We start from the raw sequence: 26,152 nt of genomic DNA on the forward strand, positions 1-26,152 counted from the left end.
AATTTCAAATAACGTTTAGTGCATTACAGCAACTGACGTAGGGAATCACATGTGATCCCAATCTCTGTTACTGTCAGAAGAGCATGATTTCTCCATATAGCTCAGGATGTAGCGATGCGTCAATCATGCAGAGATACAATGGTCAGGAATACACAGGAGAACATCACTATCTATATTTAAAAATATACTGTGGCTTGCGAAAGTGTTCAGCCCCTTGGCATTTTCTTGCCTTACAACCTGGAAATAGAATGGATTTTTGGGGGGTTTGTATCATTTGATTTACACAACATGCCTACCACTTTGAAGATGCAAAATATTTTTTATTGTGAAACAAACAAGAAATAAGACAAAAAACTGAACTTGAGCGTGGATAACTATTCACCCCCCCAATGCAATACTTTGTAGAGACATCTTTTGCAGCAATTACAGCTGCAAGTCTCTTGGGGTATGTCTCTATAAGCTTGGCACATCTAGCCACTGGGATTTTTGCCCATTCTTCAAGGCAAAACTGCTCCAGCTCCTTCAAGTTGGATGGGTTCCGCTGGTGTACAGCAATCTTTAAGTCATACCACAGATTCTCAATTGGATTGAGGTCTGGGCTTTGACCAGACCTCAATCCAATTGAGGCCATTCCAAGACATTTAAATGTTTCCCTTAAACCACTCGAGTGTTGCTTTAGCAGTATGCTTAGGGTCATTGTCCTGTGTTACGTTCCCCAGTTTCTGTGTTGTAGCTTGTGTATTTGAGTGTGTGTGTTTCAGGAGATGGCTTCCTGAAATTCTTCCCAAGCAGCTGATTGGTCGGCCCCAATTGATGATTGGAGAGCTGACCCTGCCCCCTCGTCAAGATACAGCTGTCTCTAATTACCATTGCCACCTGAAGCTATAAAAGCCAGTGTTCTGTTCAGAAAGGGAGAGATGATAGAAAGAGATAGATGATAGGCAGGCTTAGATCATTGTAGGCTGAGATTGAATGTGATATAGCTCATTGCTGGAGAATTTGATTGTGATATAGTGTGTGTTGTTTATCAGAAAGCGTTGGTATGTACTGTGTTAGTTGTTGCTGGGAGCAGTTGGTATGTTCCGTGTGAGATTGTTGCTCAGCTAGAGCTTATTTGATGTCCTTTGTTTATTTGAGTATTGTTTGATATTCTGTTTCATTTGTTCCCAGGGGGGAAGGGGAAGGCACCTAGGGAGTGCTTAGGCAAGAGGCCCGCGGGCATACATATACCCGTAGTATATTCACTGTCTCGGCACACTAGGTAAGACCTGGGCGGACCACCCCCTGTATTTTGGTTAGGGCACCAGGTGGTGCTAAGTTAGGTAAGTAGCGGGTAGGCAGGTTAGATAGGAGAGGGGGAGCTTTGACATTTACTTTCTTTGCTTTGGTTCCGTCCAGCCCCTTTTCCCCATATTACCGTGTAAGGAAATAAATCCTAGTAAGCGGTCAATTCTGCCTTTTGTCGTCCTTACTCGCACCTACAGTCCATACCTCTTTCGCTTCACGGAGAGTTGAGTTGTAGCAGGGTGTTGCGTTCCCTCTTCACAGAGGCATGCGTAACATCCTGCTGGAAGGTGAACCTCCGTCCCAGTCTCAAATCTCTGGAAGACTGAAACAGGTTTCCCTCAAGAATTTCCCTGTATTTAGCACCATTCCTTCAATTCTGACCAGTTTCCCAATCCCTGCCGATGAAAAACATCCCCACAGCATGATGCTGCCACCACCATGCTTCACTGTGGGATGGTGTTCTCGGGGTGTTGAGAGGTGTTGGATTTGCGTCAGACATAACGTTTTCCTTGAATGCCAAAAAGCTCAATTTCTCATCTGACCAGAGTACCTTCTTCCATATGTTTGGGGAGTCTCCCACGTGCCTTTTGGGGAACACCAAACGTGTTTGCTTATTTTTTTCTTTAAGCAATGGCTTTTTTCTGGCCACTCTTCCGTGAAGCCCAGCTCTGTGAAGTGTACGACTTAAAGCGGTCCTATGGACAGATACTCCAATCTCCACTGTGGAGCTTTGCAGCTCCTTCAGGGTTATCTTTGGTCTCTTTTTTACGTCTCTGATTAATGCCCTCCTTGCCTGGTCCATGACTTTCGGTTGGCGGCTCCCTCTTGGCAGGTTTGTTGTGGTGCCATATTCTTTCAATTTTTTAATAATGGATTTAATGGTGCTCCGTGGGATGTTCAAAGTTTCTGATATTTTTTTATAACTCAACCCTGATCTGTACTTCTCCACAACTTTGTCCCTGACCTGTTTTGAGAGTTCCTTGGTCTTCATGGTTCCGCTTGCTTGGTGGTGCCCCTTGCTTAGTGTTTTTGCAGATTCTGTGGCATTTCAGAACAGGTGTATAAATACTGAGATCATGTGACACTTAGATTGCACACAGGTGGACTTTATTTAACTTATTATGTAACTTCTGAAGGTAATTGGTTGCACCAGATCTTATTTGAGGGGCTTCATAGCAAAGAGGGTGAATACATATGCACGCACCACTTTTCAGTGAACATTTTTTTAGAATTTTTTGAAATAAGTAATTTTTTTCATTTCAATTTACAAATTTAGAATATTTTGTGTATGTCCATTACATGAAATCCAAATAAAAATTCATTTAAATTACAGGTTGTAATGCAACAAAATAGGTAAAACACCAAGACCGATGAATACTTTTGCAAGGCACTGTACTATGGAAAGCTGTTGTCATGACGTCGCCTGCTTGGGTATTGCAAACCCCATCCCCCTGCCTTTCCCTGCCCCTTCAACCCATGCTGTGGTCACAGAGAGACGTCATAAACTCCTGAGAATCTCCTCATGGCCCAACAGTATTAGACAGAGGGTAAACTTTCAGGACAAAGGAATTTTCTCCCACCTCACAGAACTTGAGGTACGAACATATTTCATGTTCCTGCAAAAGTATAAAAGATCGGTGGAGAGTCCAGCTATTAACATGCCCATTGGCCACCACGTGGGAAACTCATGAGAGACTGTGGGACTACATTACCATACCGCTGTTTATATAATAACCTCAGATATGAGGTTTACATCTGTTTGTTGTATAAAATGAATGAGTGAGTATGATACTGTTTGTATAATTGTGTAATATGATTTTGGACTGTTTAATTAAGAAAAAAACAAGCCCCTTTTTGATTTGAACTAAGCCCGAAGACCCGCCCCTGAGCCAGTTGGGTCAGACATCCAAGGACAGCCCCTTCCTGCTATCTGAATAAAAGTCAACTCTGAGAAATTACCATTAGACCATGTTTTCTCTCCATGGGGAGAACGAAGGTTGAGTACAATTGCTGAATCTTTAACCATACCACGTGGTTAAACTCTTAGCCGAATAAGAACAAGTCTTTGATATTGACTACTAGTCTGCAGCTAGGAATTCGGTATTATTGAACGCGAAGAAAGACAACCGCCGAAACATCCATTCTATAACGAATGTCACTGAACTATCCACAATAACCGAGACAGAAGGAACTCCAACAGAAACTAACTTCTCTCCAACGATCAAGACGACACACACCGAGCGTAAATATATATATATTGATTGCAATTGTTCCCGAATGAGTGAGCGTTCATGTGTAAGGATTAGCATGTCAATTGTTATAAAGAGTATACTCTGTAGTGACTTCTGAATCGACCTCCCTTTTGTCTAACGAGCCGCCATGCCGGTTTAGCCACTAGGGCATATTTCTCCCATTTCATGTAACCCTTTTTAAGTTTGTTTGTTTGTTTATGCATTTCTGTGAATGAACTAGTTAGTAATAAATAAATGATTTAAGACAATTGATGTATGGATGACTCATAGTGAAGACTGGGTTCGTGCAGATAATCAACAATTTATGACGTTTGGAATGAGACTAACGTGAGGTAAAGTAAATAAATCATTAATTAGAAGACTATTGATCAGATATGAAAATATCTGAAAAGTTATATTGGGAAATTATAACTTTGTAATCTGACTAATTTCCCTGGTGCCCTCGAATTCATAGTTAATTAGTTACGTTATTACTCAAGTGATCGCGTAATCCCTAATTACAGGAATCTTTGATAAAAACTATAAGTCTTCAATTTAATGATAGCAAAGACACGACACTGTTAATTAGATCAGAATATCTATTTTGATTATATTAGAAGATGGCGCCGAAGGGGAGCGCTGCCGTCTTATCGACTCTTAACCAACCATGCTATTTGTTAGTTTTTTCGCGTTGTTCGTAATTTGTTTTGTGCATAATGTTGCTGCTACCATCTCTTATGACCGAAAAGAGCTTCTGGACATCAAAACTAGGATTACTCACCTCAAATTGGACGAGGAGTTCTTCTTAATCAATAAGTGCATCGAGGACGTCGTCCCAACAGTGACTGTACGTACATATCCCAACCAGAAGCCATGGATTACAGGCAACATTCGCACTGAGATAAAGGGTAGAGCTGCCACTTTCAAGGAGCGGGACTCTAACCGGAAGCTTATAGGAAAATCCTGCTATGCTCTCCGATGAACCATCAAACAGGCAAAGCATCAATACAGGACTAAGACCAAATTGTACTAAACCGGCTCCGACGCTTGTCGGATGTGGCAGGCCTTGCAAACTTTTACAGACTACAAAGGGAAGCACAGCCGAGAGCTTCCCAGTGACACGAGCCTACCAGATGAGCTAAATAACTTCTGTGCTCGCCTCGAGGCATATAGCACTGAAACATGCATGATAGCATCAGCTGTTCCGGACGACTGTGTGATCACGCTCTCCGCAGCCGATGTGAGTAAGACCTTTAAACAGGTCAACATTCACAAGGCCGCTGTGTCAGACAGATTACCAGGACATGTACTCCGAGCATTCGCTGACCAACTGGCAAGTGTCTTCACTGACATGTTCAACCTCTCCCTGTCTGAGTCTGTAATATCAACATGTTTCAAGCAGACCACCATAGTCCCTCTGCCCAAGAACACTAAGGTAACCTGCCTAAATGACTACCAACACGAAGCACTCATATCTGTAGCCATGAAATGCTTTGAAAGACTGGTCATGGCTCACATCTATGTGAAAATTAATTTACTACAGCTCAACCCTCCTGTATTCCCTGTTCACTCATGACTGCACGGCCAGGCATGACTCTAACACCATCATTAAGTTTGCTGATGACACAACAGTGGTTGGCCGACAATGATGAGACAGCCTATATGGTGGAGGTCAGAGACCTCACTGTGTGGTGCAAGGACAACAACCTCTCCCTCAACGTGATCAAGACAAAGGAGATGATTGTGGACTACAGGAAAAGGAGACCGAGTATGCCTCCATTCTCATTGGCGGGGCTGCCAAGAAGGTCAGCATTCCGGAGTCGCCTCTTCACTGTTGACGTTGAAACTAGTGTTTTGCAGGTACTATTTAATGGAGCTGCCAGTTGAGGACTTGTGAGGCATCTGTTTCTCAAACTAGACACTCTAATGTACTTGTCCTCTTGCTTGCTTTGTTTGTAAATTATTTTGTACATTATGTTGCTGCTACAGTCTCTTATAACCGAAAAGAGATCTGGATATCAGAACAGCAATTACTCACCTCTAACTGGACAAAGATTTTTTCTTTAACTTCTTCTGGCTGCAAGCCCGAGGCCGGCCACAATATGACAACAGCCACTTCAAGTGCAGGGCGCGAAATTCAAAATATATTTTTTAGAAATATTTAACTTTCACACATTAACAAGTCCAATACAGCAAATGAAAGGTACACATCTTGTGAATCCAGCCAACATGTCCGATTTTTAAAATGTTTTACAGCGAAAACAGCACGTATATTTATGTTAGCTCACCACCAAATACAAAAAAGGACAGACATTTTTCACAGCACAGGTAGCATGCACAAAGCCAACCTAACTAACCAAGAACCAACCAAACTAACCAACAAACAACTTCATCAGATGACAGTCTTATAACATGTTATTCAATAAATCTATGTTTTGTTCGAAAAATGTGCATATTTCAGGTATAAATCATAGTTTACATTGCAGCTACAATCAGAAATTGCACCGAAAGCAGCCAGAATAATTACAGACACCAACGTCAAATACCTAAATACTCATCATAAAACATTTCTGAAAAATACATAGTGTACAGCAAATGAAAGACAAGCATCTTGTGAATCCAGCCAATATTTCCGATTTCTTAAGTGTTTTACAGCGAAAACACAATATAGCGTTATATTAGCTTACCACAATAGCCAGAAACACAAGCCATTCCCCAGTAGCAAAAGTTAGCGATCGTAACAAACCAGCAAAAGATATATAATTTTTGACTAACCTTGATAAGCTTCATCAGATGACAGTCCTATAACATCAGGTTATACATACACGTATGTTTTGTTCAAAAATGTGCATATTTAGAGCTGAAATCAGTGGTTATACATTGTGCTAACGTAGCATCTTTTTCCCACAACGTCCGGATATTTTTCTGACACTTTTTCTGACACACATATTCTGACCAAATAACTATTCATAAACATAACTAAAAAATACATGTTGTATAGGAAATGATAGATACACTAGTTCTTAATGCAATCGCCGTGTTAGAATTCTAAAAATAACTTCATTACGACATCCAGCTTAGGTATAGCGAGAGAGTACCCAAAAGCTGGGCGCAAACGACTAGCACAACATGTTCGACAGATATATAAAATGGGTCCTACTTTTGCTGATCTTTCATCAGAATGTTGTACAAGGGGTCCTTTGTCGGGAACAATCGTTGTTTGGATTTAGAACGGCCTTTTTCCCTCTCAATTTAGCAAGCACACTTGCCAAGTGGCGCGAATCTCTCCATCGTCAACAAACTCAGAGAACGGAACACGGCAAAACTCCCGAAAAAATTTCAATAATCTGATTAAACTATATTGAAAAAACATACTTTACGATGATATTGTCACATGTATCAAATAAAATCAAAGCCGGAGATATTAGTCGTCCATAACGACAGCTTATCAGAAGGCAAATCCAGGTCCCTTGACGTGCTCTCCAGAAAACAGGAAACTGGTGACACGTCATACAAAGAGCATTTATTCGAGCCCAGATCAAGTTACACACTCCATTTCTTCTCTCACTGCTTGTCGACATCTAGTGGAAGACGTATGAAGTGCATCTAAACTAATAAATATCAAGGACTTTAATAGGCAGGCCCTAGAAGAGAGCATCGATTTCAGATTTTCCACTTCCTGTCAGGAAGTTTGCTGCAAAATGAGTTCTGTTTTACTCACAGATATAATTCAAATGGTTTTAGAAACTAGAGAGTGTTTTCTATCCAATAGTAATAATAATATGCATATTGTACGAGCAAGAATTGAGTACGAGGCCGTTTGAAATGGGCACCTTTTATCCGGCTACTCAATACTACCCCTGCAGCCCAAACAGGTTAATGAGTCTGACACAAAGGATATGTTGTTGCTCCCGGACCACACCCAATCCCCGTCATTCGCATGAAGAAAAGACGGAGATACAGGGGGCCGAGATCCGTGGGCCTTGTGAGAATTCATCGGCGAGTGGGTAACCAGCCTCTACCATCCGTTCTATTGGCCAACGTGCAATCACTGGAGAATAAACTGGATGAGCTCTGTTCCAGACTATCCTACCAACAGGACATTCAAAACTGTAATATCTTACGTTTCACTGAGTCTTGGCTTAACGACGACGCGGATAATATACAGTTGGCTGGGTTTTCCATACATCGGCAGGATAGAACAGCTACGTCCGTTAAGATTAGGTGTGGTGGTGTGTGTCTATTTGTTAAGGAATATTAAGGAAGTCTCTAGGTTTTGCTCGCCTGTGTTAGTGTGGTCTACAGCTTTTCATGAGATACACTATCTACCAAGAGAGTAGCCGTTTATTTACCACCACAAACCGATGCTGGCACTAAGACCGCACTCAACAAGCTGAAAAAGGCCATAAACAAACAAGGAAATGCTCATCCAGAAGCGGCGCTCCTGGTGGCCGAGGACTTTAATGCAGGCCAACTGAAATCTTTTTTTTACTAATTTCCACCAGCATGTCACATGTGCAACCAGAGGGAAAAAAACTATAGACCACCTTCACTCCACACACAGAGAAACGTACAAAGATCTCCCTCAACCTCAATTTGGCAAATCTGGACATAATTCTATCCTCCTGATTCCTGCTTACAAGCACAAGCTAAAGCAGGAAGTACCAGTGACTCGCTCAATACGGAAGTGGTCAGATGACGCAGATGCTACACTACAGGACTGTTTTGCTAGCACAGACTGGAATATGTTCCGGGATTCATCCTATGGCATTGAGGAGTATACCACCTCTGTCACCGGCTTCATCAATAAGTGCATCGACGACGTCGTCCCCACAGTGACTGTACGTACATATCCCAACCAGAAGCCATGGATTACAGTCAACATCCGCTAGAAGCTAAATGCTGGAGCTGCCGCTTTCAAGGAGCGGAACACTAATCCGGACGCTTATTAGAAATCCCGCTATGCCCTCAGACGAACCATCAAACAGGCAAATTGTCGATACTGCACTAAGATTGAATCGTACTACATCGGCTCTGATGCTCATCGGGTGTGGCAGGGTTTGCAAACTATTACGGACTACAAAACAAAAAGCTGTCCAGTGATGCAAGCCTACCAGATGGGCTAAATGCCTTTTATGCTTGCTTCGAGGCAAGCAACATTGAAGTATGCATCAGAGCACCAGCTTTTCCAGACGACTGTGAGATCACCCTCTCCATAGCCGATGTGAGCAAGACCTATAAACAGGTCAACATTCACAAGGCCGCAGGGTCAGACCAATTACCAGGTCGTGTGCTCACAGCATGCTCGGATCAACTGTCAAGTGTCTTCACTGACATTTTCAACTTCTCCCTGACCAAGTCTGTAATACCTACATTTTTCAAGCAGACCACCATAATCCCTGTGACCAAGAAAATGAACGTAACCTGCCTAAATGACTACCGCCCCACAGGACTAACATTGGTAGCAATGAAGTGCTTTGAAAATATGGTCATAGTTCACATAAAACCATCATCCAAGAAACATTAGACCCAGTCCAATTCGCATACCGCACCAACAGATCCACAGATGTTGCAATCTCAATTGTACTCCACACTGCCCTTTCCCATCTGGACAAATGGAACACCTATGTGAGAATGTTGTTCATTTACTACAGGTCAGTGTTCAACACCATAGTGCCCACAAAGCTCATCACTAAGCTAAGGACCCTGGGACTAAACACCTCCCTCTGCAACTGGATCCTGGACTTCCTGATGGGCTGTCCCCAGGTGGTAAGGGTATGCAACAACACATCTGCAACGCTGATCCTCAACACGGGGGCCCCTCAGGGGTGCTTGCTTGGTCCCCTCCCGTACTCCCTGTTCACCAACGACTGCGTGGCCAAGCACAACTCCAACACATCATTAAGTTTGCTGATGACACAATGGTGGTAGGCATGATCACCGACAACGATGAGGCAGCCTATAGTGAGGAGGTCAGAGACCTGGCATGGTGGTGCCAGGACAACAACCTCTCCCTCAACATGAGGAAGACAAAAGGAGATGATCGTGGACTCCAAACTCAACAAGACAGTCGTGAAGAGGGCACGACAATGCCTTTGTCCCCTCATGAGACTGAAAAGATTTGGCATGGGTCCACAGATCCTCAAAAAGTTCTTCAGATGCACTATCGAGAGCATCCTGACCGGTTGCATCTCCGCCTGGTATGGCAACTGCTTGGCATCCGACCGTAAGGCGCTACAGATGGTAATGCATACGGCCCAGTACATCACTGGGGCCAAGCTTTCTGCCATCCAGAACCTATATAATAAGTGGTGTCAGAGGAAAGGCCATAAAATTGTCACCCAAGTCATAGACTGTTCTCTCTGCTACCGCATGGCAAGCGGTACCGGAGCGCTAAGTCTAGGTCGAAGAGGCTTCTAAACAGCATCTACCCCCAAGCCATAAGACTTCTACCCCCAAGCCATAACAGCCCCCCCACCCCACGCTGCTGCTACTCTCAAATTGATCAGAAATATAGTGTAGACATTGTTAATGTTGTAAATTACTATTGTAGCTGGAAACGGCTGATTTTTTTATGGAATATCTACCCACCACCCCCACCCCTCTAGACTAAACTGGAGTTTGGAGAGGGGAAAATAGCGTCACAAAGAAAGGTAAAGCAGCTATTCTCTGTTTCAGACATTGACGAGTGTGCCACGCAGACACACACCTGCTGGAACGACAGTGTGTGTGTGAACCTTCCAGGTGGTTTTGACTGTATGTGCACATCTGGACCGGCCTGCAGTGGAGACTGTCTTTACGAGGAGGGCCTCAAACACAACGGACAGGAGTGGAACCACAGACTGGACCGCTGCTCCCTCTGCTCCTGCAAGGTAGGGCAAACACACACACACACACAAACACAAGAACATTCTGCTCCTGCAATGTAAGACTAACACACACACACCACACCTACATGTGAGCCAACACTCATCCAAGAATACAGTCACATTGACACTTCACTGTGTTAACACACAGACAAACACATGTATGGGTGTACACGCACACGCACAAGATATAGCTTTTCTGACATACACACATCTCCACCTCACAACTACTTTGTTAGTGGTTACTACCTAGTAAACAGGAACAAAGCAAGAAATTACAGAACGACACATACACAGTCACATAGATGAAACGACTATCTGCACACACACTCACATCTCGGTTCCCGCTGTAACATCACACACACCTACTTCAAAGTCAAGACAGAGAATGAACACAGAGAACAACACACACTTCTACTCTGTCACACACACACACACACACACATACACTCAAACTCCCTGCTGGTTCCTGGTCTTGCTGCTGAATATAATTGTCTCATTGCTCACTGTATGACTGTTTAGGGGTGTCAAACATATGGGCTGTTTGTTTTAGTTTTTTTGGGGGGGGCAAATCTTAATCGACATTAAAATGACTAAACCCAAATCGGAACTGAGTAGAAATTGAGATAGACCTACATTTACAGTGTCTTTACTCTGTCCAGCTTGCTAAGAGTCAGTGAAAAAACTAAAGCTAGATAGTCAGGAAGCATAAACAATTCCAAAAGCGATGGATAGAGGCCTGTTGTTTGCTAAATGAGTGTGACACCCCTGGTTTAGCAGGTCCCAGTTCAGTAGGGAGGCGTGCACTGTAGAGGTTTTCACGAGCAGATCCGGATCCAGAATTCGAAATAATGTCATAGGTCTGGGTTTGATCTGATTGTCACGAGTCTCGGGTATGCGTAATTGTAACTGACTTGTCTGGAAGGACACATACAGAACTGAATGGGACCGATCGCTGCAGTAGAGAGAGAGATAGAAATTGTACTATTTATGCTGCGGCTCTTGATTTTCACGAGAGTGGCGCATGTACCTTGTTGTCATTGTCAAGCAATAGGCTATAGTCATAGAGCCTCTGTGTGTGGCAAAGATTAGGAGGTATCTAATCAATTGAAGATGGAATTAAAATGATGGAATGAAAAGTTAAAGGAGAAGGACAGGCTTCAAAAGCCAACAGGTAGGCTGCTACTTAATATTCCGAATGGAATTGTTGGTATTTGTAACTGTAGGATTAAAAAGCGCATGTACTGCAGCCTCAATTATAGTGTTTATTTCGTGAACAAAAATTGTGACAAACACCTATTTTTCAGTGGCAATAGACAAGCATATAACAGAGTGAGAGGTTTTCAGTGATAAGGAAAATTAATCTAAGCAGCACAGATGCCCAGCACAGTTCTTTTAAACAGTGGGCAGGACACCTCACACCCGACAAACGCAGCCTACATCAACCAGGCGCAAACAATGAGTGTGGGCAGACTGACTCCGCTCAGCCTCCGATTATACACATCGCTCAGGCGACTCTCGCTTCACCTTAGCTAACCAGTCACCAACAGCCTTTTAGTTAGCTACCCTTTGCCTGGTTAAGAAACATAAGCTGCTTTATGAAATTAAAAACAATTGCAGAATTTAGTTTAATATTAAAACAACATTTTAGCTATGTTTTTCTCTCCTTTGAGAAGGCTATAGAACAAGAGTCTGCCGTTGAATTTGTAGTCTCGCTCAACCCTCCCACTTTTCACACTTTCATATACAGGTTACAGTTGCTTGCGAAAGTGTTCATCCCCCTTGACCTTTTTCCTATTTTGTTGCCTTACAACCTGGAATTAAAATTGCTTTTTGGGGGGGTTGTTTCATTTGATTTACACAACATGCCAAACACTTTGAAGATGCAAAATATTTTTTATTGTGAAACAAACAAGAAATAAGACAAAAACATAGAAAACTTGAGCGTGCATAACTATTCACCCCCCCAAAGGCAATACTTTGTAGAGCCACCTTTTGCAGCAATTACAGCTGTAAGTCTCTTGGGGTATGTCTCTATAAGCTTGGCTCATCTAGCCACTGGGATTTTTGCACATTCTTCAAGGCAAAACTGCTCCAGCTCCTTCAAGTTGAGGTCTGGGCTTTGAGTAGGCCATTCCAAGACATTTAAATGTTTCCCCTTAAACCACTCAAGTGCTGCTTTAGCAGTATGCTTAGGGTCAATGTCCTGCTGGAAGGTGAACCTCCGTCCCAGTCTCAAATCTCTGGAAGACTGAAACAGGTTTCCCTCAAGAATTTCCCTGTATTTTGCGCCATCCATCATTCCTTCAATTCTGCCCAGTTGCCCAGTCCCTGCCGATGACAAACATCCCCACAGCATGATGCTGCCACCACCATGCTTCACTGTGGGATGGTATTCTCAGGGTGATGAGGGGTGTTGGATTTGCGTCAGACATAATGTTTTCCTTGATGGCCAAAAAGCTAAATTTTAAGTCTCATCTGGACAGAGTACTTTCTAACATATGTTTAGGGAGTCTCCCACATGCCTTTTGGTGAACACCAAATGTGTTTGCTTATTTTTTTCTTTAAGCAATGGCTTTTTTCTGGACACGAGTGTACGACTTAAAGCGGTCCTATGGACAGATACTCCAATCTCCGCTGTGGAGCTTTGCAGCTCCTTTAGGCTTATCTTTGGTCTCGTTGTTAACTCTCTGATTATTAATGCCCCCCTTGCCTGGTCCATGAGTTTCGGTTGGCGGTCCTCTCTTGGCAGGTTTGTTGTGGTGCCATATTCTTTCCATTTTTTAATAATGGATTTAATGGTGCTCTGTGGGATGTTCAAAGTTTCTGATATTTTTTTATAACTCAACCCTGATCTGTACTTCTCCACAACTTTGTCCCTGACCTGTTTGGAGAGCTTCTTGGTCTTCATGGTGCCACCTGCTTGGTGGTGCCTCTTGCTTAGTAGTGTTGCAGACTCTGGGGCCTTTCAGAACACGTGTATAAATACTGAGATCATGTGACACTTAGATTGCCCACAGGTGGACTTTATTTAACTAATTATGTAACTGCTGAAGGTAATTGGTTGCACCAGATCTTATTTAGGGGCTTTATAACAAAGGGGGTGAATACATATGCATGCACCACTTTTCAGTTTAAAAATGTTTTGAAACAAGTTATTTTTTTCATTTCACTTCACCAATTTGGACTATTTTGTTTATGTCCATTACATGAAATCCAAATAAAAATCCATTTAAATGACAGGTTGTAATACACCAAAATAGGTAAAACACCAAGAGGGATGAATACTTTTGCAAGGCACTGTATGTAGCCAACGTAGCTTAGTCTCATTTCTTCCTCCGAGAAAATGGATTGATTCTAGCCCTTTGGTTACAGCTCAAAAGATATGACCCGTAATACCGTTGGTAAGTTTTTATTTTTTATTGTGCTTTGGCAGGCTGCATTTTGCATTCATAAAACATGTCACTGGCCATTCTAAAACTACGCTACTTCCGGACCATTAATAATTTGTTTTGGCTGCATATTGTTCAGTCATGTCACCTCATTCGCTAGCTATAGCCAACAACCTGGATGCGTTCAGCATGAGGCAATGTTTTAAAACGTTCAGAAATATGCTATGTAGAACAAACATGAGTGCCAAAATTAAGACTAGTCAATTAGCCTAGCTAGCAAATGTTAGCTAGCTAAGTGTCACGTTCTGAACCTAGTTCTTTTGTTATTTCTTTGTTTTAGTGTGGTCAGGGTGTGAGTTGGGTGGGTTGTCTATGTTAGTTTTTATATGATTTTCTATTTCTGTGTTTGGCCTGATATGGTTCTCAATCAGAGGCAGCTGTCAATCGTTGTCCCTGATTGAGAACCATATTTAGGTAGCCTGTTTTCTATTGTGTTTTGTGGGTGGTTATTTTCAGTCTTTGTGTGTCTGCACCAGACAGAACTGTTTCGGTTGTTTCTTTGTTGTTTTGTTATTAAGTGTTCTGTTTTGATGATTATTAAACATCATGAACACTTACCACGCTACACCTTGGTCCTCACCTTCTTCCACCGACAACAGCCGTTACACTAAGGTTGATGTCCATTACTGAGCGGGAATTAATTAGCATAATCAAAAAATCTCCATATAAATACATCACATTTTAAGAATCTAGAAAAACTAACCGCTTTCTTGGGAACCATGCATTTTTTCGTTGCGGCCCGTTCTCCAGCCCTTTGTCCACTGATCTCCACGGATGGTTGTCGGCATGGTTGTATGCTCTGCAAAAACACATTCACGTTTTTAGTACACAATTATTGATTTTACTACACATCGATAGGCTATATACATTTTTTTTAAGAAAATACACTGAAACCAAAATACCTTTTAGTTTTGGTGATCCTCTCAGCTCCGACTCATTTTCAAGTCCTAACCCTGGAACGGGTAGTCGCCCTGATGCCCGGGTTTGCATTACAAATGAGGGCATAAACTGGGTCAAGACGCCAGCAGAGTAAGTAGTATGTAGTATGTATGTAGTAAAATAAAGGTTAAAGAAAAATAAATAAATAAGACCTACAACTGGCATCAACTGAAAACATTAATCTGTAACGATGCAATTCTCCCCTTACCCTCCTTCTTTGCAAGAGTCTATTGTCCTGTTAATAGCCCATAATGGGTAGATAGATGGCTTATTTTGTTTTCCAATGTATTGAATCAATGTATTAATTACAGTCATTTACCATTCTAATTTTCGGTTTAAAAATGACAATATTTTGGAGATGATTTCGTTTTCAAATAACCGAAAGTGAGCAGTTGAAATCTGAATAAATATGCGTGCTGCAAAACGGATTAAGTATAATTTTTGTATGTCTGATGTATTTAGTGAGAGGTCTAATGCTTTAATATTTCATGTTTGCCCTCCGAATTCATATTCATTATATAAATAGGCCCATGTGCACCTTCATCAGAACCGCAACATGTCAGCTAAAACGATTTAATGAATGAATGCATAAAATCAACCAAAGTCAGCCTTTAAATTATTTATAATCCAAATGTTTAAAGTGCGTGTGGACGACGGAGAGAATGCATTTGACTGTTAGCGCTTTCAGGAGGAACGGAAAATTGCGTGACAATTCATAAACCACGTGCCATCAAATCTTGTCCCAACTATTTTTACATTTAGAGGATTGGAGGATTCTAAATTAATATCTAAGGGGCATTTTTCATTCAGGCAAATCTGGAAAATAGAGACAATAATACATGGCATCCAGGTCAGGATAACCAAACCATTTCTTTATTAACCTTTCTCGCCCCGGGGTTCCGCTCGCGGAACACACCCACAACATTCCGCTGCCTTCGCAGAGCGCGAAATTCAAAAAATATTTTTTTTAAATATTTAACTTCCACACATTAACAAGTCCAATACAGCAAATGAAAGTTAAACATCTTGTGAATCCAGCCAACATGTCCGATTTTTAAAATGTTTTACAGCGAAAACACAATATATATTTATGTTAGCTCACCACAATAGCCAAACACACAACGCTATTTATCAACCGCATAGGTAGCGTTCAAAAAAACGACAAAATATAGATATAATTAGTCACTAACCAAGAAACAACTTCATCAGATGACAGTCTTATAACATGTTACACAATACATTTATGTTTTGTTCGAAAAATGTGCATATTTGAGGTATAAATCATAGTTTTACATTGCAGCTACAATCACAAATAGCACCGAAGCAGCCAGAATAATTACAGAGAGCAACGTGAAATACATAAATACTCATCATAAAACATTGATGAAAAATACATGGTGTACAGCAAATGAAAGATAAACATCTTGTGAATCCAGCCAATATTTCCGATTTTTTTAAGTGTTTTACAGCGAAAACACAATATAGAAATATATTAGCTTACCACAATAGCCAAACACACAACCGCATTTATTCACCGCAAAGATAGCTTTAGCAAAAACCAGCAATAAATATAAAATAAATCACTAACCTTTGGACAACTTCATCAGATGACAGTCTTATAACATCATGTTACACAAAACATTTATGTTTTGTTCGAAAATGTGCATATTTAGAGCTGAAAACCGTGGTTATACATTGTGAAAATGTAGCAACTTTTTCCCAGAATGTCCGGATATATTTCTGACACTCACCTAATCTGACCAAATAACTCATCATAAACTTTACATAAAAATACTTTTTGTATGGCAAATGAAAGATACACTGCTTCTTAATGCAACCTCTGTGTTAGATTTTTAAAAATAACTTTAGTACGACATACAGCTTGCGTTATTGCGAGACAGCGCCCGCTAAAAGGGCGGAGAATAGGACTAAACATTTCACACAAAAATACGAAATAACATCATAAATTGTTCTTACTTTTGCTGAGCTTCCATCAGAATCTTGTACAAGGTGTCCTTGGTCTAGAATAAATCGTTGTTTGGTTTTAGAATGTCCTTTTCTCCTGTCGAATTAGCAACCTTAGCTAGCCAAGTGGCGCGAACATGTCCATCTTCTCTCAACGCAAACAACGGAAAACTCCAAAAGTCCCGATAAACGTTGAATAATCTGATAAAACTCGGTTGAAAAAACATACTTTACGATGATATTATCACATGTATCAAATAAAATCAGAGCCGGAGATATTAGCCGTGTATACCGAACGCTTTTCAGAAGGCAATCTGGGGTTCCTTCTCGCGCCTTCGAAGACAATGAAATTTCCAGACCTGTCACTCCAAAAGCTCTTGTTCGACCTCAGATCAAGCTAGACACCCCATTTCACCTCCCACTGCCTGTTGACATCTAGCGGAAGGCGTATGAAGTGCATGTATATCGATAGATATAAGCCAGTTGAATAGGCAGGCCCTGGAACAGAGCCTCGATTTCAGATTTTTCACTTCCTGTCTGGAAGTTTGCTGCAAAATTAGTTCTGTTTTACTCACAGATATAATTCAAACAGTTTTAGAAACTTGAGAGTGTTTTCTATCCAATAGTAATAATAATATGCATATTGTACGATCTAGAATAGAGTACAAGGCCGTTTCATTTGGGCACGATTTTTTCCCAAAGTGAAAATAGCGCCCCCTACACACTAACAGGTTAAAGACTATCAGAAAGAATGTTGGTACTTATTTATTTTGTTCCAAAGCCATGAATGAGTCACTCAGCTTTATGTAGGTGATGAGACTATATGACTTCGCCATCAACTTGATTATTTAGCAGACATCACTTGCTAATATTCAGTCAACACATTTATTTTAAGAATATCATGGAATATAATCGAACATTTTAGTTTCTAAATTCAATCACTTTTTTCATCCTCATCATTCAGTTCATTGAAATTCAATTTTGAAATCGCGCACAATTATCAGTTTCTATTTGGTTTATATCGCCAATTTATTGTCAGGTAGAGACACATTAGGGATTGGGACCCAAAAGCGTAATCAGTGCTCTAACTCTCTCTTGTGGTGGTCTGGAGCAATGAAGCAGTGACGCAGGGTAACGTACTAAACCACATATTACTTCTAAGTCCTGCGGCATAATCTCAAAACGTTTAATTGAGGAACCACTGTAACTGTTTGTGAGAATGTTAATGTAGTTGACGTGTTCTGTAATGTTTTTCTGTTGGTCCAAAACCTTTGAACATGATTACTGCCAGTTCTAAAGGTTTTGAAAAGCAAACATATGTGCATGTGACAGATGGGAGCAATAATAAATACTGCATAATGCAATCTTCAGTAAGAAAATTAACCTGATGTCAACATCGGTAAAATATGTATTTTAGCTCACTGGGTAACTAATCAAGTAAATATAAACTAGTGAGATTTTTTCATAATAGTGCATGCTAATGCTAACGATGGACTCTTCGGGAAACTTGTCAGGCTTTAGTATTAAGTATAGGCCTACCATTAGCTAATCAACGTATATATTTGTAGCTCCCATTGTTTACAATCTTACATTGTTATCAATCTCATTGGGAAAAAGGTGAACATGCTTGCAGTTTAGCAGTCAATCGCAGTGGCGTGCCGTGGGCCTGGGGCCTGGGCCTTCAGTGAGGTACTACACAGTCCCACCCGAATTAATCCACCTCTTATTACCATCATTATGATGCCATGGCTCTAGACACTATACATTTAGACAGAAACGCAGTATAACCAGGCGTTGCGTCACCTTGAAATTGACAAATTGACATTTTTGGGTAAACAGTGTTTACCCAAAAACAAACACCAAATCGATCACTTGCAAATAATAGGCATTCCCAGCAGTACAGTTTGCAGTGCTTCTCGGAGCCAAGGAGCCTGTGAGCCATTGACAGCGCTCGTAGTTGAAACTTTGAAAGTGGCGAGCGAACGAACCCCTTTCCCGCCTGTGACAGGCTTTGTGGCGTCGGGCGACCTCTCCTTACAATGTCTAACTTTTCTTGAAAAGTTCGTCTTGAGAATGCCGTTATAATTATATCCTCGACCAAATCAATATCTTCTCCTCCTTCCGCCATTGTGGGTTGAAAAAACAGCTTAGTAGTACGCGAATTAATTCGTTTATCAAATTCAGTTTCCTAGATCTCCATAGGACCTGCCTCTCAATATTGGTAATCCAATCAAAAGACGTGCACGCACTACGCCTGCTAGCTGGCTCCTGTGTAACACTGGAGCCAGCCAGCAGGCGTACAATAGCCAACTCTAAAGCTGATTGGTTGACACTAAATTTTCATTTCCATTCACTATAAGCTACAAGCGCCCGCACTGTTGATTCTGAAGGCCTGAGGGCAGATTTTAGACCCCTGGCAACACATGATGGCTGAATATGATTGGATAAAAGATCTAACATAAAGACCAGCCCTCCAAATCTCAACCTGGGGCTGGAAGCAGTGCAACCAAGAGGAAAGCTATGAAATGAAGAGTATAACTCTTACTCTGGGGAATAATTTAATACATATTTGTGGGAAAATATATTTTAAAAAAAATTATATTCTGATGATGTTTAGGCCAGCAGAGAAGGCCTTGCAGGCCCTGACGGCCCACCACTGGTCAATCGCTATAGGCATGAGCATGAAAACCTCACATTGGAAACCCGGCCGGTAAGAACCTTATATTGATTGGAATTTTCTTCAGGATGGCTTACGCACGGCGCTGAGAATAATGTCAAGCTGAATAAAAGTATATTCAATTGAAAGATTATGCAATTTAACCTCAGGGCTACACATAGAGGTACTCCAGTCAACCTTAAGCGGTTTCTCAGATAGAGAATGGGACTATTTCAAATCCTAGCAAGGGTGTTTTTTAGGGTGGTTGCCCCAAAATGTATTATTCTGTATTGAATTGGAGGTTGTTTGAGTTATTGAAAGCTATGCATTTTTAACATTACAAACTTTGCATTTACTTGGTAAATGAAACAATGCTGCATTTGCTGTAAAATTCCTAATTTGAAGGCTATTCCAAAGCATTGCTACAATGCAGACAATGGGAATGATATTACATGGCATTAGTCAACCACCCGAGCAAAATTAATGATGCCTCTCATATCCATAACATTAAGAGGCTAACGCTAATAAAGCTCTTGGATATTAGCACCATGAGAGACACTGGCTACTGTAGCGAGACAATACGCGCCAATAAGATATTGGCTACTCATTATGCGAGTTCATTTTATATACCCTATACATTTTGCAACAACCTTTTTATATAGGGTTTTTATATCTACATTATTGTGCTCATTGCCAAGCTGGCAAGGGCTCAGTGTGGCCAGTAAAATGGATCATAAAGTTCTCACTGGTCGAGAGCCTGGAATCTCTGTAGAAAGAGTGACACCAATGGCCTTGATCAGCCATCCAATACAAAACCCTAACCCCGTAAAAACACTCCTCTCAAAATGTCAATGACAAATTGTAGTCAGTATTGTTAGTAATGGCCTTACTCAATAAAGTGTATTTTCCTCTATAATGTAAATGTAGATACAGTACATTGCAGTTACTGTAGCCTTTCTGTAGGTAGGCTGTAGCCTTATCAATGTCTCTTTCTGACAGGATGGTTATACCTTCTGCAGGAGGAGTGAGTGTAACTGTTTAGATAAGACTGTAGGTAGCTAGGTAGGGTAGGAGGCATACCTGTGTGTGTGTGTGTGTGTGTGTGTGTGTGTGTGTCTGTGTCTGTGTGTCTGTATCTATGTGCATTCAAGCAAAATATTAAAATGGCAGTAATAAAACTGGAAAAGTATTTACAAGCAAAACCACTGTCACTGTCCTGATTTTAGTAGTTAATTAGCATTTTGGAAGAAAGGCCTCAAAGTTCCTGCTATGCTGGGATTGAGGGTTATTTGCTTATAGAACAATTATTTTTATTTTGGGTCTGATTCGAACCCATTCTCGTAGCGGCACATAGTACGTGATAAGGAGTCAGCGGCTTAGACTGCTGGACCATCCCAGGCCATGGCCTTGACATTTCTTTGAATTCCTATGCATTTACCTTGTCCCCAGGATGGGCGCACCTTCTGCAGGAGGAGAGAGTGTCATTGTGCGGACCCCGAGGCAGACCTGTTCTGCTGTCCTGAGTGTGACTCCAGAAAGTCCAGCCAATGTCTGCACCAGAGTGGACACATACTGTACCGCAGCAGAGACTCCTGGATCTACAGCTGCCAGCAGTGCCGCTGCCTGGTATGTACACACACACACATGCGTTTGCATGCATATACACATGCTTGAATGCACATACAGACACATAGACACACTTGCATGCTTCTTGTGTACATTTACATTTAAGTCATTTAGCAGACGCTCTTATCCAGAGCGACTTACAAATTGGAAAGTTCATACATATTCATCCTGGTCCCCCCGTGGGGAATGAACCCACAACCCTGGCGTTGCAAGCGCCATGCTCTACCAACTGAGCCACACGGGACCGTGAGTGTACTTTATTGTACAAAAACACACACATTCTTGGTCACACAAGCACATTTTAAACTTGTGCAACATGGATGAAGAGGATGTGTGTGTCTCCTCTGATCTTGATTGCGTGTCTTCATTGAGCAGCACCTAGCTAATTATTATGGCTACCAGGAAACAAAGCAGATCCTTGCATGCTAATGAGACAAGCTGTGAAGAAGCAGATGATACCATCTTGATATGAAATACAATTAATTTTTTTGTGGCCTTGACAGTGTGTCTGTGTGCGCACCTGCGTTTGTAAATGTGTGTGACGTCTTTGTGTGTGCATGTGCGAGGTGCATGACCTCTGGTGGAGCTGGTAATTAGCGGGCTCTGACAGCTGTGCAATTAGCTAAACGGTGCTGCCGTGGAAACACAAATCCCAGGATCAGCATGGCACCAACAATCACTCTAATTGGCCCAGGCAGCGTTCAGGTGTCATCAGAAAGAAACAAAGACATTCTAAAGCCTTAGACACAGGTGCCACTACTGTAGCCTATGGCAAAACCTTCAAGGTATTCACACCAAGAGAATTTACAGTGTGAGCCTGTGATAGTAAACTGATATTATAAACTGGGTGGTTCGAGCCATGAATGCTGATTGGCTGACAGGGGTATATACACCACAAATCTCTGAGGTGCCAAATTGTTATTATAAACTGGTTACCACGGCTTTGACAAAACTTTTATTTTTAATGCTCTAATTACGTTAGTAACCAGTTTATAATAGCAATAAGGCATCTCTGAGATTTGTGGTATATGGTGTTGTGTCGTGCCTAAGAACAGCCCTTAGCCATGGTATATTGGACATATACCACTCCCCCTTGGGCCTTATTGCTTAAGTATACACTACCGTTCAAAAGTTTGGAGTCACATAGAAATGTCCTTGTTTTTGAAAGAAAATCTTTTATTTTTGTCCATTAAAATAACATAAAATTGATCAGAAATACAGTGTAGACATCATTAATGTTGTAAATGACTATTGCAGCTGGAAACGGCAGATTTTTTAATGGAATATCTACATAGGCGTACAGAGGCCCATTACCAGCAGCTATCACTCCTGTGTTTCAATGGCACGTTGTGTTAGCTAATCCAAGTTTATCATTTTAAAAGGCTAATTTGTAACGGTCGTCAGAAGGATGAGACCAAGGTGCAGCGTGGTACGTGTTCATGCTTCTTTATTAAAACCGAACACCAAACAAAATAACAACGAGCGTAACATCTTGCAGGCTACACAGAGCTAACAACATCCCACAACCTAAAGTGGCAAAACAGGCTGCCTAAGTATGATTCCCAATCAGAGACAACGATAGACAGCTGTCCCTGATTGAGAACCATACCCGGCCAAAACATAGAATCACAAATCATAGAAATAAAGAACGTAGAATGCCCACCCCAAATCACACCCTGACCAAACCAAATAGAGACATAAAAAGGCTCTCTAAGGTCAAGGCGTGACATTAGGACAGTTTTATTGCTTCTTTAAATCAGCACAACAGTTTTCAGCTGTACTAACATAATTGCAAAAGGGTTTTCTAATGATCAATTAGCCTTTTAAAATGATAAACTTGGATTAGCTAACACAACATGCCATTGGAACACAGGAGTGATGGTTGCTGATAATGGGCCTCTGTACGCCTATGTAGATATTACATAAAGAAATCAGCCGTTTCCAGCTACAATAGTCATTTACAACATTAATGATGTCTACAATGTAATTCTGATCAATTTGATGTTATTTTAATGGACAAAAAAAATAGATTTTCTTTAAAAAACAAGGACATTTCTAAGTGACAAACTTTTGAACGGTAGTGTATGTCGGTGATCAAAGCCATAGTACTGATCCCACTATGTCAGTCATCAGGTGATTCACATTAGAGAGCTGCTTAGACACTTGTCTCTCTACTCCTAGCTTTATCTTTCAATATGGTCGTACAATACCCCATATTAGTCATCTCAGTGTCCAGCGCTTATAAGGACTGTTCCAAACTCTTATTTTCATCGATTGTTTTGCTTCTATTCTCCACCAATTCCTCTCGCCTTATCTCTCTTTCTCTCTATCTTTCTGTAGGATGGAAAGGTGGACTGCTGGCCCCTGGCGTGTCCAGTGTTGGCGTGCAAATACTCTGCCTTGGTGGAGGGCGAATGTTGCCCGCACTGCGTCACTGACCCCTGCCTGGCAGACAATATTGCCAACGACATCAGGCAGACCTGCCAGGACCCCGCGGGCATCACCCGCCTCAGCAGTGCCACGTGGCCCATGCCAGGGTCACCCTGCACCACCTGCAAGTGCAAGGTAACAGCAACAACTCATATCTTACCTGACACAGCCACACACAGACAAAAACGCATACACACACAGGAGCACGTAAAAACACACATACGTATGTACATACACATACACTGACACACACACGCACACAGTGAATGGCAAGCTTTCCCTACACCTCCTGCAAGTGCAAAGTACAGTATATTCGGAAAGTATTCAGACCCATTGACTTTGTCCACCTTTTGTTACGTTTCAGCATTTTTCTAAAATTGATTAAATTGTTTTTTCATCATCAATCTGCATACAATACCCCATAGTGACAAAGCAAAAACAGGTGACAAAGCAAAAACACATTTATTTAAAATAAAAAACGGAAATATCACATTTACATAAGTATTCATACCCTTTACTAAGTACTTTGTTGAAGCACCTTTGGCAGCGATTTCAGCCTTCAGTCTTCTTGGGTATGACGCTACAAGCTTATCACACCTGTATTTGTTTGCAGAGCCTCTCAAGCTCTGTCAGGTTGGATGGGGAACGTTGCTGCACAGCTATTTTCAGGTCTCTCCAGAGATGTTAGGTAAGGTTCAAGTCAGGGCTCTGGCTGGGCCACTCAAGGACATTCAGAGACTTGTCCCGAAGCCACTCCTGCATGGTCTTGCCTGTGTGCTTAGGGTCGTTGGCCTGTTGGAAGGTGAACCTTCGCCCCAGTCTGAGGTCCTGGGCGCTCTGGAGCAGGTTTTCATCAAGGATTTCTTTGTACTTTGCTCCGTTCATCTTTCCCTCGATCCTGACTAGCATCCCAGTCCCTGCCACTGAAAAACATGTCCACAGCATGATGCTGCCACCACCGTGCTTCACCGTAGGGATGGCGCCAGGTTTCCTATAGATGTGACGCTTGGCATTCATGGTCTGAGAGTCCTTCAGGTGCCTTTTGGCAAACTCCAAGCGGGCTGTCATCTGCCTTTTACTGAGGAGTGGCTTCCGTCTGGCCACTCCACCATAAAGGCCTGATTGGTGGAGTGCTGCAAAGATGGTTGTCCTTCTGGAAGGAACTCTGGAGCTCTGTCAGAGTGACCATCGAGTTCTTGGTCACTTCCCGAACAAAGGCCCTTCTCCCCCAATTGCTCAGTTTGGCCAGGCTGCCAGCTCTAGGCAGAGTCTTGGTGGTTCCAAACTTCTTTGATTTAAGAAAGATGGAGGCCACTGTGTTCTTGGGGAACTTCAATGCTGCAGACAGTTTTTGGTACCCTTCCCCAGATCTGTGCCTCAACACAATCCTGTCTCGGAGCTCAATTCCTTTGACCTCATGGCTTGGTTTTCGCTCTGACATGCACTGTCAACTGTGCGATCTGATATCAAGAGGTGTGTGCCTTTCCAATTCATGTCCAATCAATTCAATGTACCACAGGTGGATTCCAATCAAGTTGTAGAACCATATCAAGGATGATCAATGGAAACAGGATGCACCTGAGATCAATTTCGAGTCTCATAGCAAAGGTTCTGAATACTTATGTAAATAAGGTTTTTCTTATTTTCACTTTGTCATTAAGGGGTATTGTGTGTAAATTGATGAGGGGAAAAAACGATTTAATCAATTTTAGAATAAGGCTGTAACGTAACAAAATGTGGTCTGAATATTTTCCGAATGCATTGTATTATACAGGTTCTGCTGATATTGTGTCATACCTAGTGTCATACAGACACACCCTTTAGACACACAAACAATGCCAGAACCACCCTGTATGTGCCAACCTTGCCTGCATATTTACAGGAATACAAACACACACAGCTGTGTCACCTGAAAGAACAAAACAGGCAACCCTAACCTAGGCCGGGATTCAATGCAAGGCGCATTATAGGGCAGCACACTATACAGACAATAATGGCTCAGTGGTCTAAGGCACTGCATCTCAATGCAAGAGGCGTCACTACAGTCCCTGGTTCAAAATCCAGGCTGTTTCACATTCGGCCATGATTGGGAGTCCCATAGGGTGGCGCACAATTGGCCCAGCGTCATCCGGGGTAGGCTGTCATTGTAAATAAGAATTTGTTGTTAATAACTGGCTTGCCTAGTTAAATAAAGGTTACACAAGGCATTTTCCCCGATGTTCGCAGAGATCGCATTCATGGTAATGCTGCACGTCGTAAATTACCTTTTAACGTTTATTGAATCCCGGCCCTAACCTCACCTTGCATCACTCACACATGGTAACATAAGCAAACATGCACAAACAGAATGGAACTAACTACCCATCTCTTTTTTTTCTCTTCATGTTCCCCTTATTTATCGTTGCCGCGGTCAGAATGGAAGTGTGTGTTGCTCGGTGGAGCTGGACTGCCTTCAGAACAACTAAGCACTCCTCTTTCGGATGCCTACTCCTCTCCTCCACTCCAATCGCTCCATTCCGCCGATCCTAGACTGGTCATACTGTTTGAAGACCCTACCTTTGGACCTTTTACCACACATGCACACAAACACGCACATACGTACGCACACACACACACTCTGCCTGGGTTAGGGAAGTGGCTAGAGCTGTGCGTTCACACTTGATCTTAAAGTCACAATGTTTTGCTGACAGACGGAGAGAT

The 26,152-nt window shown here is 41.9% G+C and overlaps 1 protein-coding gene across 1 annotated transcript in view; it reads left to right on the top strand.

Moving 5' to 3' along the window:
- LOC120052026 (protein kinase C-binding protein NELL1-like) overlaps nt 1-25,917 on the top strand; it is a 536,246-nt gene extending 510,329 nt beyond the window's left edge. The window contains exons 18-21 of the mRNA XM_038998895.1: nt 10,197-10,390; nt 20,846-21,022; nt 23,363-23,587; nt 25,867-25,917. Coding sequence (XP_038854823.1) covers nt 10,197-10,390; nt 20,846-21,022; nt 23,363-23,587; nt 25,867-25,917 — 647 coding nt within the window. The remainder of the gene's footprint in view (nt 1-10,196; nt 10,391-20,845; nt 21,023-23,362; nt 23,588-25,866) is intronic.
- Nucleotides 25,918-26,152: the final 235 nt, after the last annotated feature.

This window comes from Salvelinus namaycush, chromosome 1 (genome assembly GCF_016432855.1).
Source record: "Salvelinus namaycush isolate Seneca chromosome 1, SaNama_1.0, whole genome shotgun sequence".
In the NCBI taxonomy this organism is placed as follows: Eukaryota; Metazoa; Chordata; class Actinopteri; order Salmoniformes; family Salmonidae; genus Salvelinus; species Salvelinus namaycush.